The 21,790-nt window shown below is 37.4% G+C and overlaps 3 protein-coding genes across 3 annotated transcripts in view; all 3 read left to right on the top strand.

Annotated features, from left to right (window-relative positions):
- The window catches only part of LOC109194820 (uncharacterized), a 183,095-nt gene that overhangs the window by 19,433 nt on the left and 141,872 nt on the right, over positions 1-21,790 (top strand). Inside the window, exons 9-12 of the mRNA XM_025898661.1 lie at positions 1,661-1,945; positions 2,097-2,189; positions 2,309-2,395; positions 2,470-2,483. Of these exons, the coding sequence (XP_025754446.1) occupies positions 1,661-1,945; positions 2,097-2,189; positions 2,309-2,395; positions 2,470-2,483 (479 nt within the window). The remainder of the gene's footprint in view (positions 1-1,660; positions 1,946-2,096; positions 2,190-2,308; positions 2,396-2,469; positions 2,484-21,790) is intronic.
- Positions 10,498-16,819, top strand: LOC109194818 (uncharacterized). The gene is made up of 7 exons (XM_019345658.2): positions 10,498-10,646; positions 10,839-11,180; positions 11,335-11,619; positions 13,013-13,087; positions 13,760-13,852; positions 13,929-13,957; positions 16,463-16,819. Exons 1-7 carry the CDS (start codon positions 10,586-10,588, stop codon positions 16,541-16,543), a joined length of 966 nt encoding a protein of 321 aa, XP_019201203.1. The 5' UTR covers positions 10,498-10,585; the 3' UTR covers positions 16,544-16,819.
- The window catches only part of LOC109194817 (uncharacterized), a 71,463-nt gene continuing 67,737 nt past the window's right edge, over positions 18,065-21,790 (top strand). Inside the window, exons 1-4 of the mRNA XM_025898681.1 lie at positions 18,065-18,277; positions 18,471-18,812; positions 18,970-19,254; positions 19,363-19,437. Coding sequence (XP_025754466.1) covers positions 18,217-18,277; positions 18,471-18,812; positions 18,970-19,254; positions 19,363-19,437 — 763 coding nt within the window. The 5' untranslated portion in view covers positions 18,065-18,216. The remainder of the gene's footprint in view (positions 18,278-18,470; positions 18,813-18,969; positions 19,255-19,362; positions 19,438-21,790) is intronic.

The raw sequence follows: 21,790 nt of genomic DNA, 5'->3' as shown, positions 1-21,790 counted from the left end.
GGACCCCCTAATGTTCCTCTACCTAATCACACAAGCCAAGGTGTAAAAACGGGTGTAGGTCACAATCAGCCAAGGTTTCGGGTGAGCTCATTGTGAAACCTAGCCCCACCCTATCATGTGATTTCCTGAGGTCAGACTCCTCGATTTGAAAGAGGAATAAAAGAGGCCGTTTATGTCCACTGTGAGCAACCATCTTTGAACAGAGGCGGTGGTTTACGACACCAACTGTCTGCCATCTATAATCCAGTTTTGAGAACCCTTCCCAGACGCCTTAACACCCACTCACATCCTGGGCCATCTGACCTCAGGAAATCACATGATAGGGTGGGGCTAGGTTTCACTATGAGCTCTCCCGAAACCTTGGCTGATTGTGACCCACACCCGTTTTCACAACTTGGCTCACGTGATTAGGTAGAGGATCATCAGGGGGTTCATGACCCTCTTGGGGGGGAAACTCCCACAGAGCTTAAATCTGGGACTCTCGGCCATTTGACCTCAGAACTGAAGAAGCTTCTCGGATGAGAGGTGAAACATCTTCAAGCAACTCAAAGAAGTCCAGATGCTTTTCTTTCCAAGCTCCTTAGATCAGTTGATCATTTTCAAATCATCCTAACAATCTCTCTTTATTTAAATCATTGTCAGTCTCTCACAAATGCAGTAGACAACTGCTGAATTTGATTTCTCATTAGTGTAATTTATGTTTATAAAAACATTCATGAATTTCAGAGATATGAAAAGCTGACATACTTAACCTTTGAAACATTATCATCAGCAAAAATAACAACTGGATCTCTAAAGTTGTGGTGAGGAAGTGACATCTCACTGATGAAAGGAAGTACAAACAGTCTTAAAGTGTCATCAGTTCAGAGACTGTGACAGTCGAGATTGAGAACAAGAAAGAAGTGAGACAGAGAAGCACGATGGATGAATTCAGATGGATTCAAATGTTTTTATGTCTGATGATTCAGATTGCAGGTAAGAATACAAGAAACATTTTATGAGCAGTAAAACTAAATATTTTCAATATCATTACAATCAATAACCTTTACAGTAAATAAGAGAGCTGAGCATGCTCTGTTGTTTTAGGGGAGCATGGGACATATTTATAAACTAGTGTCTAAAATGATTTTCACTCTGATTGTAAAAACTGTTGTATTCTAATTTATCTTTATCTTCTCAACAGTATCTGTAACTGAAGCCTCCATGTTTATGAAAGTTGGAGATGACGTCACTCTGCCTTGTCTAAATGTGATAGATGAGCAGAATAACTGTGATGGTACTACGTGGGTATTTACTTCAAGAAACAGAGAAACAGTAGAGCTGATCATACTTGGACAGATTGGTGAAGAAGCTAAAACTAAATCAGACAGACTGAGTGTTACAGCGAACTGTTCTCTGTTTATAAAGAAGCTCACATTTGAGGATGTTGGTCTTTATTCCTGTCAACAATATAGATTAGGAAGAACACGAGCTGAGGACACTCTGGTTCATCAGTCTTTCATTGATCTCTCTGTTATTACCTGTGAGTATTTACGTCAAAATATTTTTAATTCAGATCTTTTCAGAACATAAAATGTACAATAATCATACTGAAACTCATTAAGATAACTTGACTTATTACTGCTCTGTTTGTCTCACTTTGTTACATTATGTTCACCAGTGACTGAACATGAGGACACTGATACGGTGATGTTAAGCTGCTCTGTGGTGACATATGAACAGTGTCATCACACAGTGAAGTGGCTGATTGAAGGTCGAGATGTGGACAAAGAGAACAAAGAAATAGTGACTTCACAGACTGACTGCGCTGCCACTGTGTCTTTTCTTGAGTCTCACTATATTTACCCATCAAGGTATAATATAATGAAATGTGAAGTGACTGACACTAACACAAGAAGAGTGCAGCTGTTTACATTCAGCCTTCAGCCCTCAGGTGAGGAAACAGGTGAGATCAGGATCAGCTGTTAATATGAGTAAAATAACAACAGATATTTACTTGATATATTTCAAGTGTGTAAGTAGAATATTTTTTCTCATATTTACATCAGATGAGAAACATGAAAAACTTTTGTGCTTTAATTTTTTCATTTATTCAGGTGACACAAAAACAACAACGAATCCAGCCAGAAAAACTGAAATAAGCACAAAATCAGAAACAAACCCAACAATCAAGAGTCCTTCAAAACCAGGTGACACTATGAAGATCAAAGTGATTACAGTCAAGCAAAACTATGTTTATTTGAAATGTAAATCGGGCTTTTAAAATCATGTTAAAAGCCCTATGAAGTTTCTTTCCCCCCTTTGTCAGCTATCCAGTGGTTCATCATTCCACCTGCTGGTTTAGTCTCACTCCTGGTAATAGTTGTGGTTTTCATCAGATGGAAGAGAACTAGAGGTGAGAACATTTACAGATAAAACTTCTATGAGTTTCAAAGTGAATGTCAGAATTGACTGTTTGTGTCTTTACAGGAAATAAAACACAGATGGATGAAGATGCTGTGAGTTTTAACATAGACAATTTAACGTTTTTACAACTGGCATTTAATGAACAACAAATCCAATCCTCTCTGAGGGTTGTAAACAAGAACTAAACTGCCTTCATAGACACAGTTTACCACCTGATTTATCTTCACTATGTCTGTTTTTCAGGGACTGAGTTTAAACCCTGCAGAGTCTCGGTCTGCTCCTCAAACCAGTCAGGACTCGGTGAGATCACACACTACACCCAGAGTTAAAACCACTTCTTCTTCTTCTCCAATTAAGTTAGAAATGCATGAGACTCACTAAGAAAGCGTACAAGATAAGGAAGTTAGACAATGTAGCTGTAGAACAGTGAAACAGAATATGAATCCAAAAATGTTAGGTCAGAGAAAAAAAGACAACATTTTGGGACATCATTTACGAGATACACCATGACGCTGATACAAGTTAAAGACTTGTTAAAGTGTATCATGTGTGAAGACTTGCTGTTGTCACATGACACAGTTTCACTAATTACTAAGGAGTCAGCATGTTCTCGTCTTGACTGTGTAGGCGGATCCTGAACCTTCATATGCCACCGTCAGCTACACCAAAAACACCAACGGTAACACCAGGGTAAGGTCGTCGTCTTTGTCTTCTTCTTCTTTTTTGGATATGTTCTGTAGTGTCATAGTTATAAAGTTAAACTTGTATGTATCAGTGATGACAGGAGGCCTGTTTGTTTTAAGGTTGTCTTTGGTTTTGTTTTTTGTGCTTTGGTTCCCTCCTTTATTTATATTTTACACCGCTTATCAACGTTTTCAGAAACAGGTACTTTTCTCTACTTTTCTCTAATATGTATTATCTTTATTTGTAGACCACACTAAGCCAGAGTTTGAATAAAGACTTCAAACAGACCTCTGGATGTCAGTGGCTGCTGTGTTTACTTAGTTCGTTTGTCTGTCAGTGATAATATTCCAAAGCTACTGAAACTGGCAGACATGAGCAGAGGAAGATATCATTATGTGTCACACAGGTTTCCTTTTGTTTCCCAGATTCGGGGTGATGATGACAATGATGCGACCTACTGCACCGTGAAGGCTCCTTTGTCTTCTGCTGCAGCCACTGCTGATCCCGACAACCTCTACTCTACTGTCAACTTTCCAATCACATAGCACAAGCAGCTCACAAAAGGACTTGTATATAATGGAAAATCCTTTTTTTTTTTCAGTTTCACATGGACCATGATGGTAGCAACATGCTAATTAGGCATAAATTATTTTTTTTAAACCCATAAATAGATATATATCTACTTTTTTATTGAAAATATAATTGGTGCTTGAACTACTTTACCAGAGTTATGAGCTGTAGCAGATGCTTCAAAGAAGGCTGGCTAGACAGAAAATATACAACCATTACATCAAACGCTGGCATTCCTGGCAGCTGGACTGCAACATGACCCACAGCGTTCAAAGTCATTTAGTGTTGGTGCCTATTTTGAGAATTTCTTCTTGTGTTTCTCGTTCCCTCGTGTTCCCTCTGTCTCATCTATGTGCTTGTATCCTCTGTAATCATGTTTAGGGTCAGCCATGTCTTTTCTTTATTTCCTGTTTTAGTTTTTTTTTATGCTTTGCATTAGTTTTACTTCCTTCTTTGGGATTTCCTGCGCTTACTGTCTTCATCTGTGTATAGTTACATACAGTTGTATCTCATTGATTTCCTGTTTCGCATTACCCACTTAGCAGTGTCTTATCTGCCTTTTGGCTTTGTTTTAGTCACATTATCTGTTGTGCTTCATTGGTTAAGTTTTACAGTGTTTTGCTTATTTTTGACACTGAGATTTTGCTGTTGTTTGATTGTTTGTTTGTTCGTCCTTTAGTCCTCCTATTTAGCCAATTAAATAACTCTCTCTTTGCTCTGTTCTTCCTGCATTTGTGTCCTGTTCACATCTACTCTATTTACTTGTCAGTCTTCTTGTCATTAAATTTAAAATGTAATATAAGTGTATATAAGTGTAATGTCTTGTAACCCATTTGTTTAACATCTTTCTTCATTGAAGAGAGATGTTTTGTATTGCATGAGGTCACAACACTGATCATCCAAAACAATAAAAGCACCTGCGTATTTTATTATTATTTCATTTAGGTCTCCTCTGTGCCTGAGTGTCTTATGGGTCCAGAATGACCACTTGAACTGTGTCGACTGTAGGCCATGTGATGGTGCCTGTGGACTCAACTTTTGTAGTGCATTGTGCAGATTGTTGGTCAGACTGGGATCTGGGGATGACATTTTACAAAAGTCCAAACAAACAGGAGAAATTTATACAAACTAGAGCAAAATATACAAAACAAGACAAAGGCACATATTAGAGAACAAAGTGCTTGAAAGTAGCGCAAAGGACAAACTATACAAGCTCCCTTTGCATTAGTAATGTCCACTGTTTCATTGCCAGCCTTTAGGATTGTTAAAAATCAATTTTGACTTTAGGTCAGGATATGAGATGGATGGGGAAATTTTGAACAAAAGGTCACAGAAATCCTCAACAAGGAATTAGGAAAGAGTTTCAATCCCCTATAGATGTCAAGGGCTGTGACAGCCAATAGAAATGTTGGATTCAAATACAGACACAATAGAAAAATCATTGCTCTTAAATAAATAAATAACGACTTTATTTGACACAAGAGACTTGTCTAACAGGTGAGTTTCTGACGGAGTGGAGGAGTGAGAAGCCGAGATGTCTGATTTTGTCCTTCCCAGAGTCCAGAGTATTCATAACAGCAGGAGATCAGGCCGGTGAGTGTCTGATGTGAACCATGAAGCAGAGTTGCTAATACTGAGCACAGGATGTGGATTACTGAAGACATAGAATTCCTGTTAACAGTAGATGACACAAAAAAATGCCAGTTTAAAGCTGAAGCTCTGGGGCATGAGTCAAAAAAAACCCAAACAAACAAAAAAACAAACACTACTTCAGAAGCACTGTGTTGAGACTTGGTTCATCTGCCCAGAGTCAGGTAATAGTGACGTCTGAAGTTTCATTCACTATGTCATTGCTTCATAACCTGAATTAGTGGTATATAAGGAAGAGAATCATTTGCTGGATTTGTGCTGTGTTTTGGTGTGAGAAATAGCGAACCAGTGAGTGACAATGAGAGATATGGAGCCAGCGAGAAGAGAGGAAGTTCTGCCTATTCCTAAATAACAACCAAGCAGAACAACCTTATGTGTTATTTTACCCATAAGCAGTTCTACCCCCAGGTGAAAAAGATACAAAAGAAATACAGTATACATATAAGCTATAGCATATAAATTAATCCATTCACTGGCCAATCACATAACTATGTCGATACAGGGATCTCACAGCACAAGCATTACTCCCAATCTATTGTAAGAGTGTGTTGTACATCATTATATATAATGTATTTTTTATCTATTATGTTTACAAGTGTCAGGAAGTCACAAGCAAACGGAGAACAGATTATCGCACATGTTTAAACAAGGAAGGGTTATTCATCAGAATTATTCATTGATAAAATAGACAGAACATTTTTTTTTCACCCTCCAAAAAATGTTCAAAGCACCACAGTGGGAGCCCGATATCACACAGAACTGCCACATGATAATAAACAGCAGCTGTCGGCTCAGCTTGCTCCACAGCTCCAATGAAGCACTTCATTTTAATTTGTAGATTCAAGTTGCTCTTCATATTTTTAGTCACTAGATGACACCAAAGAGCACTGTGTTGAAAAGCTTCGAATAATGAACCTTTTTTCGATACAAGCTTCAGTGCTTCAGAAAGTTTCATTTGGCCATCACTAGCAGAAACACCAGAAAGCAACATTCTGATTTATTACATTTTATAGGTTATAGGGTAGATTTAGTGAGTGCGGTTGCAGGGTGATTTACTGATCTAATATAGCCTACTGATAATTGCAGTATTTTCCTGGCTGACCAATGACTAAAAACACCCCACTTCAGATTAACAGTGAAAAACAAGTCTTTCAATACACTAGAATATCTTATCTGTATATTTTCTACAGCTGTAGCTGTAAAATCAAGTCTCTCTTAGACACCTAGAGTCAAACTGTGGTGACCCTTCAACTGTCTGTTCCTATGTGCTCTCAGTTTTCTGATATTAAAAGAAGGAATGGTTTTAATTATGCTAAAGCTACATTCAGCTTTATTAAAGATGTGTGACAGTCGAGATCGAGAACGAGAAAGAAGTGAGACAGAGAAGCACGATGGATGAATTCAGATGGATTCAAATGTTTTCATGTCTGATGCTGATGATTCAGATTGTAGGTAAGAATACAGGAAACATTTTAATAGCTGTAAAACAAAATGTTGTCAATATTATTAGAATCACAAACCTTTACAGTAAAAAAGACAGCTGAGCATGCTCTGTTTATAAACTTGTGTCTAAAATGATCTTCACTTTGATTGTAAAAACTGCTGTATTCTAATTTACTTCCACATTTTTCTCAATCTTCTCAAAAGTTTTGCAAATGAAAAATCCTTTTTTACAAAAGTTGGAGATGACGTCACTCTGCTTTGTCTAAATGTGATAGTTGAGCAGAATAACTGTGACGGTACTACGTGGACCTTTATTTCAAGAAATAAAACAGCAGCAGAGCTGATCACACTTGGACAGATTAGTGAAAAAGTCAAAACTAAATCAGACAGACTGAATGTTACAGCGAACTGTTCTCTGCTTATAAAGAAGCTCACAGTTGAGGTTATGAAGCTACCCCACTTTGCAGTTATTTATTTGTAAAAAATGTTTGGAATCATGTATGATTTTCGTCCCACTTCTCACGTGTACACCACTTTGTGTTGGTCTGTCACGTGGAATTCCAATAAAATTGATTCATGTTTGTGGCTGTAATGTGACAAAATGTGGGAAAGTTCAAGGGGGCCGAATACTTTTGCAAGCCACTGTATAATTCAAATGCTCTTTTACAATTATTAAACACATTGTACTCCTTTCAAAAGGAATTCTATTTTTTTTCTAAATACTTTAACAATTGTTATTTTACATTTTAACATGGATTTCAACAATTTTTAATATTTCAAGACATTGAAAAAAAACAGGAAAATGTAACAAAACAAAAACAACCCACATGCACTGAATAAATAAATACCCTAATACATAATAAATCATGTTTGTGTATAAATAATCTGTATTCACGAGGCATCAATTGCTGGGTGTAGCTTGTCTCAGACTCAGACTAGATTGTCCCTTTTTTGTGCGTCTGTTCTCAGGTGTGAAAATGACTGTGGTTGGGATGTAGTCCCATGACTTGGATCCATATATATTTGCAGTACGAGCAACAGGTGGGGGAAAGAGGTGCTGCCCAAGGCACTGTGCTGCTCTGGGGTGTTGTCACTGTGAACTCAGGTTAGCTCAGGTTCATCGCACACTGTTGCGGGGTGTGGTGTATGGGGCTCACCTCCACTCTTATGTTTCCATGATGGTGTGTGTGTGTGTGTGTGTGTGTGTGTGTGTGTGTGTGTGTCCAGTCACTGAGTGTTCAGGAGTCTGACGACTTGAGGGAAGAAACTGTTTCGCAGTCTGGCAGTGAGGACCTGAATGCTCTGGTACCTCTTGCCAGAAGGCAGCAGAGTGAAGAGTGTTAGGAGGGGGCGTGGGCTACACAGGTCATTTTTAATTACACTATAGTCATTGCAGCTAATGATATATCAGCATGCACCATATAAAGGTCTTTGGGGGCAGGTGTGTTATTACATGTATCCTGTAAAAACAGGGAAAAATTGTAACAGAAATGAAAAAATAAACAGGTCAAGGAAACAGAAAAGCAAGAGGAGCCTGTAAAGAATTTGTAGAGCTCATGTTGGAGAAGCAAATGTGTTTGGCACAACATCACATTCAGATCATGATTCTGAATCTCAGCTCTCAGACAAGACAGGATTTAAAAACAAAACATGAAAATGTATTTTTCTTAATACACTCTCATACATTTATCTTGTTTTTGTTTATGTGACAGGAAAATTATGATAGCAGCCACTATCGTTCCCAAAATATCATACAATTGATTGTCCCGAAAATCAGAACAGAATTAGGAAAAAAGCCTTTTAAATATGCTGCCCCTGTTTCCTGGAGTAATCTGCAGAAGGAACTGAAATTGCCAGAAACTGTTACATTTTAAGTCCATCTTAAAGAAAGGAGAGAATAACTCTTTTAGTCGATGTGATTGTTTTTAATGTCGCTCTTAATGATCTAGTTGATGTAATTATGTGATGCATGTGCTTTTGACTTTTGCTGCCATGTTGCCAGGTCTTTCTTGGAAATGAGATTTTTAACTGGATAAATAAAGGACTAATAATAATTTATTTGACAGGTACATTATGATAGAGATGAAGATGTTTCAATCAACTCTGAAAATGTAGGAGACTCTGATGTTTCTATCAGACTACACTGATCAACAACTTGCTGATAAAATCACTGCTGTTATGTTATCAGTATCATCGCATCTGGTTTTACACATTAAATGTCTTAGATATGTTAGATATTATACATCAATTTGAACGTGTGTTTGTGTGTGTATGTGTTTCATGGTATTTTGTTGGTGTTGGTGTTGGTGTTTTTTAAGATGTTTTTTAATGTCCTAATTATCTTGTGTTTTGTCCAGGTTACATTTTATAACATATAACATGAATAGAATCTGTATAAATATTCTGTTTATTATTGTTTATGATCATTTGATCTAAATATTAAAACAACTTTCAATCCAGTTTTAGTGTTTGCTGCAAGTGAAATTGTATTTGTGCAAAATAAATAACTATTTTCACAGTTATTCTGAAGCCATTTTTCATGTAGTACCCTTTTGTGTCCACCAGAGGTCCACAGTCTTTCGGTCTGTGTACAGTCACTTGTTAGTCACACCTGCATCACCTTCTCCCAAGGCATTTCTCATTCCTCTAATTTGTGCCTCCTCGTTTTCTCTCCTGCATCCTCCTGCCTGTGACTCATAAAATATAAAGCATCTTTAGTACACCATGATGAGAGGACTATAATTCCCAAAAGTCATTTTTAGGACAGAGAAGAGAGAAGAGAGAGATCCATTCAGTGGTTGGACAGGTGCGTGCTTTGACGTAAAGATGCATTTCGGTCAAACGAGATGAGTCAAAGATGTACAGAATGAAAAATGGGCAGCTTTTCTTTTTTGTTTGTTTCACATTTCTTCACAACATGTTTGAGCCTTTTCCTTCTGCTTGACCACAGTTTCTCTTTTTACATCCACCAAGAAACCACATACAGACTGTTTCTGTGCATTCAGACCCTCCTTTCTGATCTCTAACATACATATGATAATAAATACTTCATGTTTCTGTACATTTTTAAACTTTAAACTTAAAAAATTAACTGATACTCGAGGTGAGAGAACAGCTAGTTGGGTGGAGAGAGAGGCTCAGAGCCTTCATCAGTGTTTTAACCATTTGTGTTTCTGATGTTTAACTTGTCATTATTACAGAGTCAAACATCCAGAGCTCTGCTGCTGCTGCAGCTCCCTCACTCTCACAGAAACACTTCCTCTTCAGCTCTCAGAAAGAAATGACTTCATGTTAACAATGAGGAAGAGGAGGGTCTCAGTCCACTAAAATATCTTATCTGCTGTATTTTCTATAGCTGCAGTTGGATATCTTCATCTCTTAGACATCAGCCTGCATGTAGGAGTTTGATGCTTCGACTGTTTGTTCTTATGTGCTGTCTGTTTTCTAACAAGCTCTGTTAAAACAAAGAGGATGGAAACATTTATCTTTACTAACAATCTTCACACATTCATCGTCCTCAGTCATCTTTTTATTTTTATGGTGTCAAACACGTCATTGACACAAATGAACACAATGTGCACCTGCTGAGTCTTCTTATCATTTCTCTTTAGAATTTTTATTTATAAAATATTGAGAGATTTCAGCTGATGGACTCAAATTTTGAAACATGAACATCAACAAAAAAGGGAAAGAACTGATAATTACTAAAGTTGTGGTGAGAATGTGACGACTGACAAATAACAGGAAGTGCAAACAGTCTTAAAGAGTCATCAGTTCAGAGACTGTGACAGTCGAGATCGAGAACAAGAAAGAAGTGAGACAGAGAAGCACGATGGATGAATTCAGATGGATTCAAATGTTTTTATGTCTGATGCTGATGATTCAGATTGTAGGTAAGAATACAGGAAACATTTAATAGCTGTAAAACAAAATGTTATTAATATTATTAGAATCACAAACCTTTACAGTAAATAAGACAGCTGAGCATGCTCTGTTTATGAACTTGTGTCTAAAATGATCTTCACTTTGTAAAAACTGCTGTATTCTAATTTATTTTTCATATTTCTCTTCAATCTTCTCAACAGTATCTGTAAATGAAGCCTCCATGTTTATGAAAGTTGGAGGTGACGTCACTCTGCCTTGTCTGAATGTGATAGATGAGCAGAATAACTGTGATGGTACTGCGTGGATCTTTGCTTCAAAAAACAAACCAACAACAACAGAGCTGATCAGACTTGGACAGATTGTTGAAGAAGCCAAAACTAAATCAGACAGACTGAGTGTTACAGCGAACTGTTCTCTGCTTATAAAGAAGCTCACAGTTGAGGATGTTGGTCTTTATTCCTGTCAACAATACAAAGTCGAGGAAACACCATCTAAACACACTCTGGTTCATCAGTCTTTGGTTGATGTCTCTGTTATTACCTGTGAGTATTTACATAAAAATAATTTATCTCAAACCCTTCTTGGAATAAAAAATGCAATCATATTTAAAATAATTCAACAATAATCAGTTAAAGTGATTAATATATCTGTCCTAATTGCTTTTTGGATCTCACATTATTACTTTATGTTCACCAGTGACTGAACATAAGGACAATGATAAGGTGACGTTAAGCTGCTCTGTGGTGAAATATGGAGAGTGTCATCACACAGTGAAGTGGCTGCTTAAAGGTCAAGATGTCGACAAAGAGAACAAACAAATAGTGACTTCACAGACTGACTGCTCCACCACTCTGTCTATTCTGAAGTATGCGTATTTATACTCATCACGTCAGAAAATACTGAAGTGTGAAGTGACTGATACTAAAACAGGAAAAGTGCAGCTGTTTACCTTCAGCCATCAGACCTCAGGTGAGGAAACAGGTGAGATCATGATCAACTATTTAATACGACTAAAATCAGCTAAAGCTTGAATTTACAACAGATGAAAAACATGGAAAAGTTTTATGTTGTTTTATTTCATTTATTCAGGTGACACAAAAACAACAAAGAAACCAGCCAGAAAAACTGAAACAACCACAACAATTAAGCTGTTCTTAAAATCAGTAGGGATGCAACGATACCAATTTTTTCAAACCGATCCGATACCGATACTTGGATCTGAGTACTTGCCGATACCGAGTACAAAAACCGATACTTCTGCCACACACAAGTTAAACTTAAGCGGTAGTAAAGAAACGACCCCACACAACTCTTTAACACAAACAAAACGTTTACTGAACGTAAGGGCAGAGACAAATACTGTACAACACATCCCTTTTTTAAACTCAAATGATATTCCAATTCCTTAACCAAATGAAATACACTGTATAAATGAAATAATTCCCTTTCAAATTATATTAAACAACCCAACTTATCTTATCACCTTTTGGTAAGTGACTCACTAATATACACTCCAAAACACGTTATATAACTCCACTAAACATACAATATTCACACATGGGCCCCACACACACTCACATTCACACTTGTTGCAGGCCTGTTTGCTGCTCACGCCGGACGATGGAGAAAAATCCTCTTCTCCCCAGTAAGAGCACAAAAGTCTGACTTACAGTTCCATTGCTCGGTAGGTCGCCGTTCACCAGTCCCACACTAAATCCACTCCCTGCGGACCCGATGCTGTCTCTGCTACAGCGCGTTAGCCAGTCACTGTCCAGCTCTCCGACAGTCCATAGCAGCTGCCTCCGTGGCGCAGCCAAGCAGTCCGGGCTAGCCTTTAGCCTCGGCGGTCATGGCTGGAAACAGAGTTTTCCATGGACGGTGGTGCGACCGTTGAAACAAAAAGTCACTTCACCCACACTCTGTTGCGAAGCTCTCACACGGTTAGCTTTCTAGTCACACACTCTTTTGTGCAAGTTAACCTCAGTAAAACTAGCCGAGTCTCTCACTTTGGTTCAGCTAACCTCGTGCATCTCTCCATGCCGTTCTCTTCTGTGAACTGTGAACACCTTATGTGGCGTTCAAGTCCATGGGAATTATGAGTATCTACTACCAAATTCCCATCCGGGCTACATTAGTATCGGTTCATGGTATCGGTTGACTTTTACGAGTACGAGTACGCACACATTTTACAGTATCGGCACCGATACCAGTATCGGGATCGGTGCATCCCTAAAAATCAGGTGAGTTTACTAAAATAAGGTTGACCAAAAATATATATTTTTTATTTATTGATTCAAAGTGGCCTTTAATATGATTTACAGCATATGAAAAATACATTCTCTCTCTCTCTCTTTTTTTTTACTTCTAATTTCAGATGATACAACAGCAAAAGCTGTGGAAAATGAAAGCACGACACCAAACAACAAATCATCTGAAGATTCACAACATGGTAACTCGGCCATGTCTCTTTAAATAAAAAGTTAAAAATATACTGTAATGTATATTTGACTTTTTAGATTTCTGTTTTGGTTTTTATATTCGTATTCCAGTGATTTCATTACATTTATGTACATTTAGCTGAGTGACAGTCAGACATGTATCCTACAGGAAACATAAGATGGAAACTTCTGGTCTAAAGATGTTTTCATTTTTGTATTAAACATAAATATTTTCTTTAAATAGAAATACACTGACTTTGATTCACATATTGTGAATGAAAGCAAATGTCTCTGATTATGTGTGTCTGTATTTTCCTCTTCATATGACATTATACCGACTGAATGTGTAAACATAGCACCCCACTTAAGTTATATTTTGCATATTTTACACTAGAAAATGCTTTTGAATGTGTTTGAGTCCATTTAGAGTCCCTCAAATGTCAGTCGTTTAACTTTATTGTGTACTTTACATTTGAAGACAAACTCATTAATATCACATTAACGTACACATTTATTTCATATTCATTAGCAACTTTTTATACAGTATACATATATACATATATAGTAAACGAATATTTTTTGAAACATTTTCAAAATAAAATAATAAATAAGTAAAATAATTTAAACAGAAAACTGCAAAGAAGTCATGTGAATAATTAGAAGTTTTGATTCACTTTTTTCAGATTTTGTATCTTTGAGGTTCATAATTGTCTCTGTGGGATTGGCAGCACTTTCAATAACAGCTGTGACAGTCAACATGTGGACAAAAACTAAAGGTAAATTTAATCATGAGAAGTTTGAACGATTTTGAATTTTCACTTTAATATTAAATTGACTTTCTTCTCATTTTAGGGAAGAAAACACAGATGGATAAAAACACAGTAAGTACAAAACTCAGTAATCCAACATAACAACTAAAACATTCTAAATGTTGTATTTCTGATACTGTAAACGACATTTCAGAGATTATTTTGAATTTGTTGAGTGAAATGTGGTTCAGCAGAGGACTGAGAGCCAGAAGTTTATAGGTGAAAGGTTGTTGGTTTGAACCCCACATGTGAGGGTTTGCTTTGGGAAAGTGGATCATTGATGCTGTCATCTGCCTGTAAATTATCACTGAAATTATTATTAAATATTTGTGATAAAGTTGTTAAGCTTGTCCCAACAGCTGACACACTGAAAGAAAACCAGCAGGATGCAAAGCAAAAGAATTTGAACAACAAATCACGAATTAACAAAACGCGACGCACCCCACTGCGCAAGGTGACGTCAGAGTGACGTTTTTATACGTCAGTCCACTGAAGGGATTGTTTTGGAACGCCATCTTTTTTCAGATGTCTACTAAACATCAAGTGTTGACGTCCTCCATGTGTGGGCTATTTATAGTCCAACAATGGTTGTGGATGTCGTTTCAATGTCAGACTCCTGCTTCTATAGGCTCTGTGGTCTCATGTTTCCAGAGGGTGGAGGACATGGTTTCTATAGGCCACCAGTTGATTTTTCTGTAGCTTTATTTGTAGCTTTGTATGTCTCCAGTTATCATCTGTGGCTGAAACAATGAAATGAACTTCTTGGAAAATGATCTGGAACAGTATGCCAACTAGACTAGAGCATAACCGTTATGTATGAAGGAATGCAGAGAGGTCAGCGAACATCTCCAGGATGGCGAGGGATCTTGAACTAAAACTAAAGTGAGCAGCTGCTCGGTGGATTTTAAGCAGATACTCCAGTTCATACATACACTCTTCTACAAACTTCTCTTTCCATCGCAACTTCTCACAGTCCAGCTACCGATCACAACCACATTCAGTGCCTTTCACAATCATAATAAAACAGGATACTTGTAAAAATAAACCATATATAATTCATATGCTCTTTTACAATTATTAAACACATTGTACTCGTTTTAAATGGAATTCCAATTTTTTTCTAAATACTTATTATTTTAAATTTTAACATGGATTTCAACATTTTTTAATATTTCAACACATTTTAATAAATGACAGTTTTAACCTGGTTACAGACAAATAAGTTGATTAATTGCTGGGTGTAGCTTGTCTCAGACTCAGATTAGATTGTCCCTTTTGTGTGTGTGTCTGTTGTCAGGTGTGAAAATGACTGTGGTGGGGATGCAGTCTCATAACTTGGGACTCATCTATATGCCCTCAACTGCTATTTGCCTTGGGAGTAACAGGTGCTGCCCAAGCCACTGTGGTGCTCTGGGGCGTTGTCAGTGCAAACTCAGGTTAGCAGTACGTCGCACCCTGTTGCGGGGTGTGGGGAATGGGGGTGTTTACTCAGCCAATTGTTAGCTGGCTTTCTCCAGTGGAGTTAGTCTTCCACCTCCCACTCTTATATTTCCATGATGGTGTGTGTGTGTGTGTGTGAGAGAGAGATTGTGCAGATAAGTGCTAGAGGTAGTGACGTGTATGAAGGTGTGTGTGTGTGTGTGTGTGTGTGTGTGTGTGTCAATCCAGTAACTGAGTGTTCAGGAGTCTGACAGCGTGAGGGAAGAAACTTTTTCACAGTCTGGCAGTGAGGACCTGAATGCTCTGGTACCTCTTGCCAGAAGGCAGCAGAGTGATGAGTGTGTTCGGAGGGGGCGTGGGCTGCACAGACCGCAGTGGGTTGTGCCATTCATGTGTCATTGCTGGTTGTACTGGGTGATGACCCACCCCTCCTTTTTAATTACACCATAGACGTTGCAGCTAATGGCATATCACAATGCACCATATAGTGGCCTTTGGGGGCAGGTGTGTTATTACACGTATCCTGTAAAAACAAAAAAATGTAACAGAAATGAAAAAATAAACAGGTCAAGGAAACCGAAAAGCAAGAGGAGCCTGTAAAGAGTTTGTAGAGCTCATGTTGGAGAAGCAAATGTGTTTGGCACAACATCACATTCAGATCATGATTCTGAATGCAAACACTCTCAGACAAGACAGGATTTCAGAAAAAGAAAATTTGTCTAAATCCAATCGGATATATTTTATCTTGTTTCTGTTTATTTGACAGGAACAACATGATAGCAGCCACTATCGTTCCCACAATATCATACAATTGATTGTCCCGAAAATCAGAACAGAATTAGGAAAAAAGCCTTTTAAATATGCTGCCCCTGTTTCCTGGAATAATCTGCAGAAGGAACTGAAAATGTTAGAAATGGTTACGTTGTAAGTCCATCTTAAAGAAAGGAGAGAATAACTCTTTTAGTCAGTGTGATTGTTTTTAATGTTGCTCTTAATGATCTATTTGATGTAGTTATGTGACGCATGTGCTTTTGACGTTTGCTGCCATGATGCCAGGTCTTTCTTGGAAATTAGATGTTAATCTCAAAGAGATTTTTACCTGGATAAATAAAGGACTAATAATAATTTATTTGGCAGGTACATTATGATAGAGATGAAGATGTTTCAATCAACTATGAAAATGTGGGAGACTCTGCTGTTTCTATCAGACTGCACTGATCAACAACTTGCTGATAAAATCACTGCTGTTGTATTATCAGTATCATCTCATCTGGTTTTACACGTTAAATATCTTAGATATGATATGTCTGTTTTAACGTGTGTGTGTGTGTGTGTGTGTGTGTGTGTGTGTGTGTGTGTGTGTGTGTGGGTGGGTTTTTTTGTTTTTGTCTAATGAAAGATGTTTTTTAATGTCCTAATTATCTTGTGTTTTGTCCAGGTTACATTTTATAACATATAACATGAATAGAATCTGTATAAATATTCTGTTTATTATTGTTTATGATCATTTGATCTAAATATTAAAACAACTTTCAATCCAGTTTTAGTGTTTGCTGCAAGTGAAATTGTATTTGTGCAAAATAAATAACTATTTTCACAGTTATTCTGAAGCCATTTTTCATGTAGTACCCTTTTGTGTCCACCAGAGGTCCTCAGTCTTTCGGTCTGTGTACACTTGTTAGTCACACCTGCATCACCTTCTCCCAAGGCATTTCTCATTCCTCTAATTTGTGCCTCCTCGTTTTCTGTCCTGCATCCTCCTGCCTGTGACTCATAAAATATAAAGCATCCTTAGTACACCATGATGAGAGGACTATAATTCCCAAAAGTCATTTTTAGGACAGAGAAGAGAGAAGAGAGAGATCCATTCAGTGGTTGGACAGGTGCGTGCTTTGACGTAAAGATGCATTTCGGTCAAACGAGATGAGTCAAAGATGTACAGAATGAAAAATGGGCAGCTTTTCTTTTTTGTTTGTTTCACATTTCTTCACAAAGTGTTTGAGCCTTTTCCTTCTGCTTGACCACAGTTTCTCTTTTTACATCCACCAAGAAACCACATACAGACTGTTTCTGTGCATTCAGACCCTGCTTTCTGATCTCTAACATACATATGATAATAAATACTTCATGTTTCTGTACATTTTTAAACTTTAAACTTAAAATATTAACTGATACTCGAGGTGAGAGAACAGCTAGTTGGGTGGAGAGAGAGGCTCAGAGGCTTCATCAGTGTTTTAATCATTTGTGTTTCTGATGTTCATCTGGTCAGATCTCTGCTGCTGCTGCAGCTCCCTCACTCTCACAGAAACACTTCCTCTTCAGCTCTCAGAAAGAAATAACTTCATGTTAACAATGAGGAAGAGGAGGGTCTCAGTCCACTAAAATATCTTATCTGCTGTATTTTTTTATAGCTGCACTTGGATATCTTCATCTCTTAGACATCAGCCTGCATGTAGGAGTTTGATGCTTCGACTGTTTGTTCTTATGTGCTGTCTGTTTTCTAACAAGCTCTGTTAAAAGAAAGAGGATGGAAACATTTATCTTTACTAACAATCTTCACACATTCATCATCGTCCTCAGTCATCTTTTTATTTTCATTGTGTCAAACACGTCATTGACACAAATGAACACAATGTGCACCTGCTGAGTCTTCTTATCATTTCTCTTTACAATTTTTATTTATAAAATATTGAGAGATTTCAGCTGATGGACTCAAATTTTGAAACATGTACATCAACAAAAAAGGGAAAGAACTGATAATTACTAAAGTTGTGGTGAGGATGTGACGACTGACAAATAACAGGAAGTACAAACAGTCTTAAAGAGTCATCAGTTCAGAGACTGTGACAGTCGAGATCGAGAACAAGAAAGAAGTGAGACAGAGAAGCACGATGGATGAATTCAGATGGATTCAAATGTTTTTATGTCTGATGCTGATGATTCAGATTGTAGGTAAGAATACAGGAAACATTTTAATAGCTGTAAAACAAAATGTTATTAATATTATTAGAATCACAAACCTTTACAGTAAATAAGACAGCTGAGCATGCTCTGTTTATAAACTTGTGTCTAAAATGAGCTTCACTCTGTAAAAACTGCTGTATTCTAATTTATTTTTCATATTTCTCTTCAATCTTCTCAACAGTATCTGTAAATGAAACATCCATGTTTATGAAAGTTGGAGGTGACGTCACTCTGCTTTGTCTAAATGTGATAGATGAGCAGAATAACTGTGATAGTACTACGTGGACCTTTACTCCAAGAAACAAAGAAACAACAGTAGAGCTGATCACACTTGGACAGATTGGTGAAAAAGCCAAAACTAAATCAGACAGACTGAGTGTTACAGCGAACTGTTCTCTGCTTATAAAGAAGCTCACAGTTGAGGATGTTGGTCTTTATTCCTGTCAACAATACAAAGTCGAGGAAACACCATCTAAACACACTCTGGTTCATCAGTCTTTGGTTGATCTCTCTGTTATTACCTGTGAGTATTTACATCAAAATAATTTATCTCAAACTCTTCTTGGAACAAAAAAACAATAATCATATTTATAATAATTAAACAATAATCAATTAAAGTGATTAGTATATCTGTCCTAATGCACTTTTTGTGCTTCACATTATTACATTATGTTCACCAGTGACTGAACATAAGGACAATGAGAAGGTGAAGTTAAGCTGCTCTGTGGTGACACATGCAGAGTGTCATCACACAATGAAGTGGCTGCTTAAAGGTCAAGCTGTGGACAAAGAGAACAAACAAATAGTGACTTCACAGACTGACTGCTCCACCACTGTGTCTATTCTGGAGAATCATTACTTTAACTCATCACGTCATAAAATACTGAAGTTTGAAGTGACTGATACTAAAACAGGAAAAGTGCAGCTGTTTACCTTCAGCCATCAGACCTCAGGTGAGGAAACAGGTGAGATCATGATCAACTATTTAATACGACTAAAATCAGCTAAAGCTTGAATTTACAACAGATGAAAAACATGGAAAAGTTTTATGTTGTGTTATTTCATTTATTCAGGTGACACAAAAACAACAAAGAAACCAGACAGAAAAACTGAAACAACCACAACAATTAAGATGTTCTTAAAATCAGGTGATGTTACTAAAATTAAGTTGACCAAAAATATTTATTTATTTTTCAGTTCAAAGTGGCCTTTTAATATGATTTACAGCACATGAAAAATACATTCTCTCTCTCTCTCTTTTTTTCAACTTCTAATTTCAGATGATACAACAACAAAAACTGTGGAAAATAAAAGCACGACAGCAAACAACAAACCGTCAGGAGATTCACAACATGGTAACTCAACCATGTGACTGCAAATGAAAAGTTAAAAATATACTGTAATGTATATTTGACTTATTATGTTTCTATTTTGGTTTTTATATTTTTATTCCAGTCGTTTCATTACATTTATGTACATTTAGCTGAGTGACAGTCAGACATGTATCCTACAGGAAACATAAGATGGAAACTTTTGGTCTGAAGATGTTTTCATTTTTGTATTAAACATAAATATTAAACATAAATATCTGTCTCTCAATATCATGGCTGTGGGTGGAGATATATTTATTCATTTAATCGTTGTCTGTGAGAAAAATCACACGTCTGAACTCAAACTTTTCTGTTCATGGGATTTGCTTTTCTTTGTGGATAGAAATAAACTGATTTTGGTTCACATAATATCAATGAAAGTGAATGTCTCTGACATTATACCAGCTGACTTTTTAAACACAGCAGCCCACTTTAGTCATATTTTCCATATTTTAAAATAGAAAATGCTTCAGAGGTTTTTGTTTTTCTCCTTTTGCCAGGTGTCCTGTGGTTCATCATTCCAGCTGTGGGTTTGGTCTCACTCTTGATAGTTGTTGTGTTTTTCATCAGATGGAAGAGAACTAGAGGTGAGAACATTTACAAATAAAACTTCTATAAGTTTTGAAGTGAATGTTAAAGTTGACTTTTTGTGTCTTTACAGGAAACAAAACACAGATGGATGAAGATGCTGTGAGTTTTACTATAAATAATTAAATGTTTCATCAACTGACACTAAATAAACAACAAATCTGATCATCTCTGAGCGGTGTTAACAAGAACTAAACTGCCTTCACAGACACAGTTTACCACCTGATGTAACCAGATTATGTCTGTTTTTCAGGGACTGAGTTTAAACCCTGCAGAGACTCGGTCTGCTCCTCAAACCAGTCAGGACTCGGTGAGATCACACACTACACCCAGAGCAGAGTTACACCCACTTCTTCTCTAATGTGTTCTCTAAATGTAAATGCATGACACACTGAGACTCTGATGCTAGTATTACTATATTATACATATAATATATGATAAAATAATAAAGTATTTATGAAGAGTTGTTATTCTGAGAGACACATAGCAGATGATATCTGTTACCATGGCGCTGTGCTGTGTAGTATGCTGGCCCACAGCATGGCCTCACAGACTGCTGTGTATTTACTGAACATTGAGAGGACTTTAACAGTTTGACTGGCAGCATCACAGAATAGATCAATCTTACTAGCCAGGACTGTAAACTGCATTCAGAACAAAAGGCTCTGGATCAGTGTGACCTGAAAAAACTGCTTAATACAAAGACGTAAGCCTTCAGGTCTGCGGAAATGGAGGAACTGAGGACCTACGGGTGTAGTTGAGAAACACCCACTGCTTGACTGTGACTTCTGAACAGATTAGAAAACTTCTGAAGAAACTACATAAAAGCAATTCCGCTGAGGACCTGTGCTATCCAGCTGTCTGTCATCCTGAGTCACATTTACAACATGAATCTGAAGCAGGACAAGATTCCAATGTTATGGAAATCATCCTGTCCAGTTCCTATTTAACACCATCAGAGCTTAACAACTATCGAGTTTCTTCATTCACCTTCTACACCTCAGGTTCTGGGTTATATGCCACCCAACTCACCTACAGCTATACTCTGACAATTCTACAGTGGTTTGAAGTATTACTAATTGTAACAGCACAGAGCACTAGTGAATGATTTTGAGGAGTGGTCTGGGAGGAATGATCTGCTTCTGGATGTGAACAAGACCAGACAGATGGTGAAAACTTCAGAAGGAAGATGATGGCTACATAACCAGTGTCTATCCTGGGAGGGTATTATTGTCTGTCTCTCTCTGTTTCCCCTGCGAAAGACTGGCGACGTCTCCGGGTTGTACCCCGCCTCTCGCCCTATGATAGCTGGGATAGGCTCCAGCCCCTCTGTGACCCTGATAAAGATAAGCGGAAGAGAATAGATATATGGAGTATGTTGATGTGGTGGAGGAGGTACAAGCATCTGGGCATCCACATCTGGCCATCTTCTCTAACAGACTGATTCAGCTCCACTGCACAAAGACTGAAACAAAAGACATTTCATAGCGCATGTGATCACCTTCTATTATAAGCAACAACAACAACAATAATAATAACAGAT

This window comes from Oreochromis niloticus, linkage group LG15, assembly GCF_001858045.2.
Source record: "Oreochromis niloticus isolate F11D_XX linkage group LG15, O_niloticus_UMD_NMBU, whole genome shotgun sequence".
Lineage (NCBI taxonomy): Eukaryota > Metazoa > Chordata > Actinopteri > Cichliformes > Cichlidae > Oreochromis > Oreochromis niloticus.
This window is presented reverse-complemented; position numbering and strand designations above follow the sequence as displayed.